The 10,071-nt window shown below is 35.7% G+C and overlaps 1 protein-coding gene across 1 annotated transcript in view; it reads right to left on the bottom strand.

Moving 5' to 3' along the window:
* Positions 1-434: 434 nt before the first annotated feature.
* Positions 435-10,071, bottom strand: part of LOC141488183 (C-C chemokine receptor type 6-like) — a 52,232-nt gene continuing 42,595 nt past the window's right edge. Inside the window, exons 2-3 of the mRNA XM_074188028.1 lie at positions 2,484-2,592; positions 435-2,389 (exon numbers count right to left, since the gene is read on the bottom strand). Of these exons, the coding sequence (XP_074044129.1) occupies positions 1,280-2,389; positions 2,484-2,492 (1,119 nt within the window). The 5' untranslated portion in view covers positions 2,493-2,592 and the 3' untranslated portion in view covers positions 435-1,279. The remainder of the gene's footprint in view (positions 2,390-2,483; positions 2,593-10,071) is intronic.

Genomic DNA, 10,071 nt, shown 5'->3' with positions numbered 1-10,071 from the left:
TGTGTGCTTATTCAGCAACAGACCTCAGTCTAGTCAAAACTCTTTTTCAAAAGTGTAATAAGATTTTATTTTATAAAACCCTTGCCTAAAAATACATATCTTTAATGTTTAAACATCATCTTAGAAAAGAGTTACAAAAGCAATCTAGTATTCTCTGAAGCATTCTTCATTTAATACACATTCCAACATTTTTCTCATAAAGACTATTGGTAATTTTTTATTTCCCAATTATTATTCTGTATCTATATACCACTTCGAGAAAACACTTGAATCATGTAATTTCTCAGACATAGTGAAAAGAGTAATTAAAAATTAATCAGAGCAAACTTCTCTTTCAGAGTAAGGTCATTTAAAGAAACACTAGGAAGTCAAAAATTACATATATATATATATATATATATATATATATATATATATATATAATGACTAACTTGGGAATAAATAATCAGTATTCCCCAGTCTTTCTACTATGTGTTATGGAGTAAATAAAAACTACTTCTACCATGCCTCAAAAATATTAATTAAAAAACAAAGGGTTTTTTTCAAAACCTAAGGCTTGTCAATGGAATAATATTAACCAGTTTCTCATTGCTTCTGAAACAGGTACTAACCACAGAAGATAGAGTTCTTTCTATACCAGGTTTTTGTTTTGTTTTGTTTTGTTTTGTTTTATTTTAGCTTTTTTCAGTCCACTGCAATATTAACTGTCTTATCCACAGAGGCTCTTAGAAAGAGGACTAGGTTCAAATACCAGTTTTAACATGTCTTTACCTGTATGACCCTAGTCAACTATCTTAATCGCTCTGGTTCTCAATTTATATTTTTATATTATTGGGTTGGGCTAGATGACCTCATAAGTTCCTTCTACCTTTCTCCCTAAGATTCAATGAACTACTGTTAACATAATCTCTTTTTTATACCAGAAGGAGTTATTTTTCTTGCTTGAATGTTCCAAATTGCTTGCTCCCTTCTACTTGTCTTTAGATCATTTTACTTCATAACATGCTTGAGAGTGGTTGGAGGAATTAAAGGGATGGAAGCTAAAGCAAGTAAATGTGGCCATAGGTTAACTTGAAAGAGGTTTGTTTAGGTAAGAGGTTTTAACCTATTGGCTAAAAAATAGACTCAAGTCTTTTGGTTTCCTTTTTACTGTGGTTATCAGGGATATATGCTATCCTTCCACTACTTCCAAACAATCGAGAATTGACCATCCTATGAATAGGAAAAGTCTTTGATGTCATTTTCTAAAACCTGTCATGATTATTTTATCCATGATACTCTACATAGTAAAAGATGATGCGTTCTCATTTTCAAAGGTTTCACTAGTCTGTCTGGAAATGTAGGGTTCTGAATATAATTTAGAGCAAGAGAAGCCTGCTTGCTTATGTTTCCTACCTACACACCACAGGTCCTTCACGATCTTCAGAAAGTAATTCCTAAATTTCTGCCCAATAAATGCATAAAGCACAGGGTTGAGGCAGCAGTGCAGGAAAGCCAGGACTTCGGTGACACTCCTTATATAAGCTATGAGTTTCTCACTACTGCAGGTTCGAAAGCGACCTATATTATTTGCAACCACAAGAAGAACCATATTATGGGGCACTTGGCAGACCAAGAAAACGAGGACCACCACAATAATCACCCGAATGGCCTTATGCCGCTTAGAATTGTGAGCTTGCACTAAAGTTTTGACAATGAACATGTAGCAAAATATCATGAACACCAATGGGATAAAGAAACCAAAGAGCAACTGGAGAATCAAGATGAGTACTTTCCATTTGACTGCCTCGGGACTCCTTTGGTATTTGGCTTCACAGACCTCCATCTCCTGAGTTTTATATTTTTGATTGATTATAAAAGTTGGAATAGAGATTATGATTGAGAACAGCCACACTATCAGACATATCCTCTTCTTGTATGCTAATGTCCGGGTTCGAAACCTAAAAGACTTGGTGGCCTGCACGATAGCAATGTATCTGTCCAGGCTGATACAAGTCAAGAGAAGCATTCCACAGTTAAAGTTGATACCATATATACCTGTAGTCAGTTTGCATACAGTGTTGCTAAACTTCCATGCTCCTGTTGCATGATTTACAGCCCAGAATGGAAGAGTCAGGATGAATAATATGTCTGCTATGGCCATATTAAAGAGATAGACATCAGTCATGGATTTGGTTTTCTTATAGAAAGCAAAGGTGATCACCACTAAAATGTTCCCCAGGAGGCCAAAGACACAGATAAAGGAGTATGCAACTGGTACAAATAACTTTGTAAAGTATCTGACATCCTCCAAAATACAAAAAAATTCCTGGTCAGTGCCATAATCTATAGTGGGAGTGACTTCACTAAAATCATCTGTGTATTCAAAGTTGCTTGAATTCAGTGATTCCTAGAAAATAAAAATAAAGACAGTTATTTGGAGAATATCAAAGTGGTCATAGGAAATCAAGAATCTTAAAATCTAAGTCATAAAGCTGGCTTACCTCATTCATGGTGGCAACTGGACTAATCAAATGGATATGGAAATGGGTAAGGACAGTTCAGATGATAGCTTTCTATCTCCAAAAGACAGACAAAGAGGGTGAGGAAATTCTAAGGAGAAAACAAAGTAAAAGAAAAGATAATGAAAACAAACAGTAAATGAAGGGAATTTTTCAAAATACAAAATATTATTAAAATTAGTATATATAACTTGAAACTTCAAAAGGTTTTACCTATTTGGGTATTCTATCTAGTGGTGCAAAATTCAATTCTGCAATGCCTTAACGGATGGTTTCATGAGTTACTATGTACAAAAAAAATTGTCCCTTAGTAAGCAATTCTCTCCAAGTTTAATTAGTTTTGACCTGGGATAAGAGACCACTGCCAAGAATATGCTTCCACTTGTTAGGACCTGCCAGAGTTAGTGCTCCACTAGCACAACAAAGGCTCACTAGGGCAATTGAGTGGGATAATAATGGAGGAATTACTGAATGATTTTGACTATTATGAAAATGCTTATAGAATTTAAGAAGATAATGTTTTGGTCCCATTGTTGTTAGTCAAATCTTTTTTTTATGAATGATCTTCAAATAAACATGGAGAATCATATAGAAGAGATTTCAATAAGTCTTTATTGAACAACTACTATGTGATGAACTTTCAGTTAATTACTGAGAGTTCTTTTAAAAAGTGCTGTTCCAGGGACTGCTAGGTGGCGTAGTGGATAGAGCACTGGCCCTGGAGTCAGGAGTACCTGAGTTCAAATTTGTCCTCAGACACTTAATAATTACCTAGCTGTGTGACCTTGGGCAAGCCACTTAACCCCATTGACCTGCAAAAAAATTTTAAAAAGTGCTGTTCCTTTTTTTAAAGATGATTATAATAGGGTTGGGTAGACTAAATGTTCACAATTAAAGTTTAGAATGTGAAGAGTTAGCTTAGTTAGCAATGTGCTTTGTGCATAGGTAATAAACACTTGATAAATGCTTTTTCATTCATTCATTAATGGAAGAGAGAGCTTCCGTGTGGCCAGAGTAATTAGGTAAGATTTCATGGAATAAGAGAGATTTCAGCAAAAATTGGAAGAACAAGATGAATGAAAACAGGATGCAAGCTCCTTTAGGGCAGGTATATTGTTAGTACCTATTGCAGGGACTTGCACACATTAGGTGCTTAGCAAAGTTGTGTCTGATTGAATTGGCAGGTGAAGAATATTGGAAAGGACATTTCACATCAGGAGAACATATAGGATCTTAGGGTTTAGAACTGGAAGGATCTTCCCGGAAAGGCTAGGATTCCTATCCAAATTGAACTAGATGGCTGCTCTAACAGTTTCTGCAAGATCATCTCCTGTCATTCTCCAAATGATAAATGGTCAAAGGATAGAAACAGGCAGTTTTCAGGAATATGGAAAAATTCTCTAAGTCACTCTAAATTAGAGAAATGAACAACTATGAGGAACCACCTAATTGACTAATATAACAGAATAGAAAAATGATAAATGTTGGAGAGGTTGTGGGAAAACTAGGACCCTAATACCCAGTGGAAATTGTTGAGGTTGGTGCTGGTGGTGGTGGAACTGTAAACTGATCCAACCATACTTGTAGGGCAATTTGGATTTAATATACAATGGGTCATAAATTTGTGTTTACCCTTTGAAACAACAATGCCACTGCTAGATTTGTATCTCAAAGAGATCATAAAAGAAAGGGGAAAGACTCACATGTACAAAAATATTTATAGTAGCTCTTTTTGTGATGGCTAAGAATCTGGGTTGCCTGTCAATTGGGAAGTGACTAAAAAAGTTATGGTATATGATTGTTATGGAATACTATGGGGATATAAGAAAAGATGAGCAGATGCATTTCAGAAAAACTAGAAAATCTTAAATGAATTGATGCTGAATGAAGTCACAAGGACCTGGAGAAATTACACAGTAAGAGCAACATTGTATGATGATCAGCTATGACAGATTTAACTCTTTTTAGCAATATAGTGATCAAAAACAATTCCAAAAGACTTATGGTGGAAAATGCCATCCACATCCTGAAAAAGAATTGTGAAGTCTGAATGCAGATCAAAGCATACTATTTTCACTTTTTTGGGTTTTTTCTTCTTTCTTGTGGTTTTCCCTTTTGTTCTGATTCTTCTTTCACCACATGACTAATATGGAAATATGTTAAATATGATTGTTCATGTATAAATTAAATCATATTGCTTGCTGTCTTAGGGAGGGGAGAGGGAAGGAAGGGAAGGAGAAAATTTTACCAAAATGAATGCTGAAAATTATCTGTACTTATAATTAGAATAAAATTTTAATGAGTAAAAAAGTCAAAAATGATCATCTATGGTAATAGTTCTCACTTATATGTTTATTTGTTTTACAAATGAAGAAACTAAGTCCCCAAGAGATGAAGTGATTTGCTCAAGGTCACAAAGGTAGTAGAGAGCCAATGAAGCTAAGTCCATTGCCCTTTCTACTTCCCTACTCTGCAAGGGCCAAAAGAAAGAATATACAAGGTATGTCCACGAGTCTGATTTGTAGCATCACTATCACTCTCAGCCAACATGTATTGAGCATTTGATGTATACAGACGCTTTGCTACTAAATTCTGAGAACTCAAAGAGGTACAAGACAGAATTCCTCCCATAAAGGAGAGTAATTCATGATCAGGAAGGCTAGTTGGGAAGAAGCCAGAGGACCTTAAAAATCAGTCTGAGGTCAGTGGTAGAACTATTAGATGATAATATTTGGGGAAATGTAATTTTACCTTTGAAACCAAAACTGAAATGAAGGAAAGGATTCTTTACTAAACATACACCTCTTTCCACCTTGACCACTGCTAATCACTTTCCTTTCAAAATTGTTTCTGACCCAGGCTTCTGTTGTCTTATCCTCTCATAGAGATTCTTTTAAAATATTTATTTGTATATCCTTTGAGATATCCTATTTCTGTCTTTTCCTACCTCTTCACGGTGAGTGCCCCCTAAGGAAAAACTTAAACAAGATCATGAAATAATAGAATTCAGAGCTATAGGAAAGAGATAGAAATAATCTCATTCAATTCCCTCATTTTATTGTAGTTTAGTTGTTTTTCAGTCATATTCTACTCTTTGTGGTCCTATTTGGGGTTCTGTCTCCTCTAGATTTTACAGATAAGAAAACTGAGACAAACAAGATCAAGTGAGTCACCCACATTTCCACAGCCAGTGTCTGAAGTTGGATTTGAACTCAAGATGAGTCTTCCTGACTCCAAGCCCAGCACTCAGTCAACTGTGTCACATAGCCACACTTCCAATCTTTTTATTCTTTACTTCATCATGTACTTTGTAATCCTTATTGTTTCTTCCATATAACTGCTTCTTTTGATTCCATGAATTTTCACTGGAATGCTCTCCTTCCCCAACTTCCACCTTCTTCAGGAAACCTTTCCCAATTCCATTTAATGCTAATTCCTTCCCTCTTCAGTTTATCTATCCATCTTATTTGTACATAATTGTTCACATATGATCTTCCTCGTGAAATTGTGAGTTCCTTAAAAGCAGGGACTCCCTGAGTGTTTCCTTTTTCATTTCATTTTATCCCCTTTTTGCCTAGCACATTGTAGGCATGTAAACAGATCGTGTTTCCTACCCCATTCATCCACTCTGTCTTCTTGTCCCTGTTACTGCATTAGTGTACTACTATCCATCATTCATAACTAATTCCTTTCCAGGTCTAGCTCCTGGGAATTATAAACAATTCAACATTACTGCTACTTCTGCAAGTTTTATTAATCAACCTCTTTGTGACTTCATTTATCATCCCTGACTTTCCAGATCCAAACAGCCCTTCTTGTCTATCAGTCCTCATATATAAAAATCTCCCTCTGTTAGAATGCAAGCTCCTCTCTTCAAATATTTTCCTTCTTCGTTTCAATAATGATAATATCTATAATAATAGCTAGAATTTGTATAACACTTTAAAGTTTACAAAACCCATTTCATTGGATTCTCACAATTAAGATACAGGTGATGCTATTATTCCCATTTTACAGATGGAGAAAACTGAGACAAACAGAAGCTAAATGACCTGCCTGAGGTCACATAGCTAATAAGTGTCTGAGATAGATTTGAACTCAGATCTTTCTTTCTGTTTCCAGGTACATCACTCTCTCCACTACTCCTATTACTCCTGTTACTACTCCACCAACCTGCCAAAATTTATTCTCTTTCCCTTGGAAGGAATGGAAAAAGCATTATAATAGGCAAAATAAATATTATAATAGGTATATGGTATATACCTATATATTTTGTTTGTAAATGTTGTGATAGTAAATAAAATTAACAATTTTTCTTTAAAGAATATCAGTTCCTTGAAGACAGGAACTGTCTTTTTCTAGCATAATAATTGGCATCTAGTAAGGATGTAAGAAATGTTTTCCACTTGTGCATTTATTCATTTTTCAGAGTGGGGGAGAACTGTAGGTTATTAGTAAAGGCATTTTTTTAATCTCCATTTTACACATGAGAAAACAGAAACTAGAATGATTAAAGGATTTACATATAGTTGAAGAGCTAGTAGATGTCAATGCAACATTGCTAATAGGTGTGGTTTTAATGAGTCCTTTTCACCTGCTTGTCCTTTCCATTTTCCTTTCTTTTAAAAAATTTCTTGATTAAATTAATAAAATCCTTCATTAAATTCAAATTCTGTAAGCTACCTGTCTCCTTGAACAACACTATGTTTTGCATATGTGTAAGGAAATCTTACCGTAAAGAGATATTAGTTGAAGCTGAGTTCATTACTTCCAAGCACAAGAAGGAAGAAGATGCTGTCAGATTGCTTTTAATCTTAATGCCAATGACTCAGTAATTGTAAATGATTCATGAAGGCTACCCCAAAACCACTATTTCCACCACAAAAATCACATACATCATATTAAAGGAAATAATGTTGATGATATATTGGTATCCATGTCACCCACAGCAACTACAAGAAGCATATACCTATTCTGCTCCACTGAATGACCCTGAAAAAATGTTACCTATATCTACAAAAACATACTTTGTGTTCTGTATTTATTTTGAAAGCTTTATAGGTCAGGGAGGAAAGGGAAGCTTGGGGAATGGCAATTAATGATCGTAGATGTCATAGTAATTCATTTTTCTGAGATTCCAAATAGGAAAAATACTAAATTGTGTTTGGAAAAAATTCTCAAAAAAAAATCTTTCCACAACTCAAAAGTAGAAGTATACAAAGTGAGCAACCAACCTTCAGAGAAAGTCTGGAAAAAGGTCACACTTTCAAAATCTAACCAGGAGGAGGGGAGCAAATTAAGTATTCACAGATTATTATAATGCAAGGAAGAATGAAAGCAGCACACAGAAGAGGTATGGGGAAAGTAGTACAGAAATTGGAGGAAAGAGAAATTACTTATAACAGAGATCATGACATAGGGGACTGCATTGAGGAGGGGCTACCTGAATTGAATTGAATTGAATAACCATTGATAAATCACCTACTAAGCATTGTGCTAAGTGTGGAGGTTTGCCAGATAAAAAGTGGTATTGTCTTTACCCTCAAGAAACTTTCTTTTGGAATAAGGTCTTGAAAAAAGAGAGAACATCAATTCCTGGAGGAAAAAGAAATGGAAATCATTTCAAGGATGAGATGTTTGGGAACAAAGATACCAAGATGGTAGATAAGATGAGAAGTGATGATGCAATGATGCGAGTATATTTAGATTCAATAAAAGGAATACACATGAGCTTAAGGCATCAAAGGGAAGATAGAACCAGATGGTGAAGGGTCTTGAATGCCAGAATCAGAAGTATATACTTTATCATGTAAATAAAGGGGAGTTGATGAAAGGTTTTGGTTAAAGACATGGTATGAGCATAGATCAGAGATAAGACTGGAAAAGCCCATGAATGCAACCCCTTCAGTGTATAGACAAGGAAACTGAGACAAAGAGAACTTAAGTGACCCTGCAGTATAGTACATCATATTAAATGGAAGAGGATAGATTTGGTGGCAAAAAGATGAATCCTATTGACTCCAGGCTCAGCACTCTATTCACTGTGTAACCTAGCTGCCCCTATGGGATCGTTGCCAGAAGAATTGTTCCATATGACATCTTCATATGTGATTTCAAAAGTTCAATATTTGACTCACAGTCTTCTCCTAAAATAGCCTTATTTTAGGAGATTTCCAAAAATGTGCAATAGGCACAACATTAGGCTTATTAATTGCCTAGCCTCAACTTATATGCTTTACTCAAGGACTTTACTAACTACCAAAAGTATGAATCCTATTTTAGAGGCAAATCATTTAACCTTCCTCAGTCTCAGTTTTCTCATCTATAAAATGGGAATAATGGTAGTAGGAGTAGGGTAGGAATAAGAGGAGGAAGAGGTAAAGAATTAGTGTAGGAGCAGGAGTCGGGGTAGTAGTAAAGGTAGGAAGTGGAGAAGGAGGAGCAGCAGCAGGAGCAGCAGCAGGAGCAGCACCTACTTCACGGAGTTGTTTTGAAGAGCTTCATTGACATACCAAAGAATGAATTCTGCTTTAGATAAACACCTAACCTTTCTCAGACTCAGTTGATTTATTTTTTTATTTTTATTTTTATAGAATTTTACAATTTTCCCCCTAATCTCACTTCCCTCCCCCACTCCCCCACAGAAGGCAGTCAGACTCAGTTTTTTCATCTGTGAAACCTATTTCTCCAAAGTAATTGAAATAACTGAAGTGTAGCACTTACTAAACTTTAAAGTGCTCCATAAATCCTTATAATTATTACTATTATTATTATCAATATTAAGAACATGGAGCTAAGAGCAATTTGAATAGTTTTGCTCGTCCTCTTATAGCATCTTGATTTTAAGTAATGTGGGCTTACTGGCTAAACAGACCTGGCCACAGAGATGTGAGTCAGACCACTGTCTGCTTTGGTGCGTTTGGTTTCCTATGTCTGTGTCACAGATGAGTTCTCTCCCCCTCCCACACCAGTGAAGGATCACAGCAGAATGTTATGACTGAGCTGCATCTTCCTTTCCTCCTTTACCCCACCTAAAGACATTACTCTGCTTTATTGTACCAAAGCATCAAAAATTCAGGATGCAGGTCAGAATAACAAGTCCCCTTCTCTCACTCACACCTTGGAGATTATGTTCTTTCAGGCTCTGGGAGAAATTATTTAGAGGACAAGTGATGAGGAGAGATTGTGTTCTGTCTTTTTCCATCTTACAGAATCACAGAATTTCAGAAATGACAGGGACCAAGTTCAATCCACATGTGCCTCTTCCACCTGATTTCTTTTTCAAAATTCTAGACAAGGGATCACCCAGATTTTGTTTAAAGTGTGTTCCAATATGTTCCAATGTTCCTATAAAGGAGGAGAATCCACTAACTCCTTCAAACCATTTACTGAAATAACTTTAGCTGTTAGAATGTCTTTCCTGATATCAAACTTTCCACCTGCTGCTTCTAAAATCTGCCCTGCAGATTTACACTGCACTTAAAAAAGCACTAGTATTTCAGGGACAATGTATAAACCCGATTTAAGGCATGGTGCCAGGCCAGTCAGAAAAGCATATTTTCCTGATATT

The sequence above is a fragment of the Macrotis lagotis genome, chromosome 5 (assembly GCF_037893015.1).
Source record: "Macrotis lagotis isolate mMagLag1 chromosome 5, bilby.v1.9.chrom.fasta, whole genome shotgun sequence".
Taxonomy (NCBI): Eukaryota; Metazoa; Chordata; class Mammalia; order Peramelemorphia; family Peramelidae; genus Macrotis; species Macrotis lagotis.
Note: the sequence above shows the minus strand (reverse complement) of the source record. Positions and strands in the feature narration are given on the sequence as shown.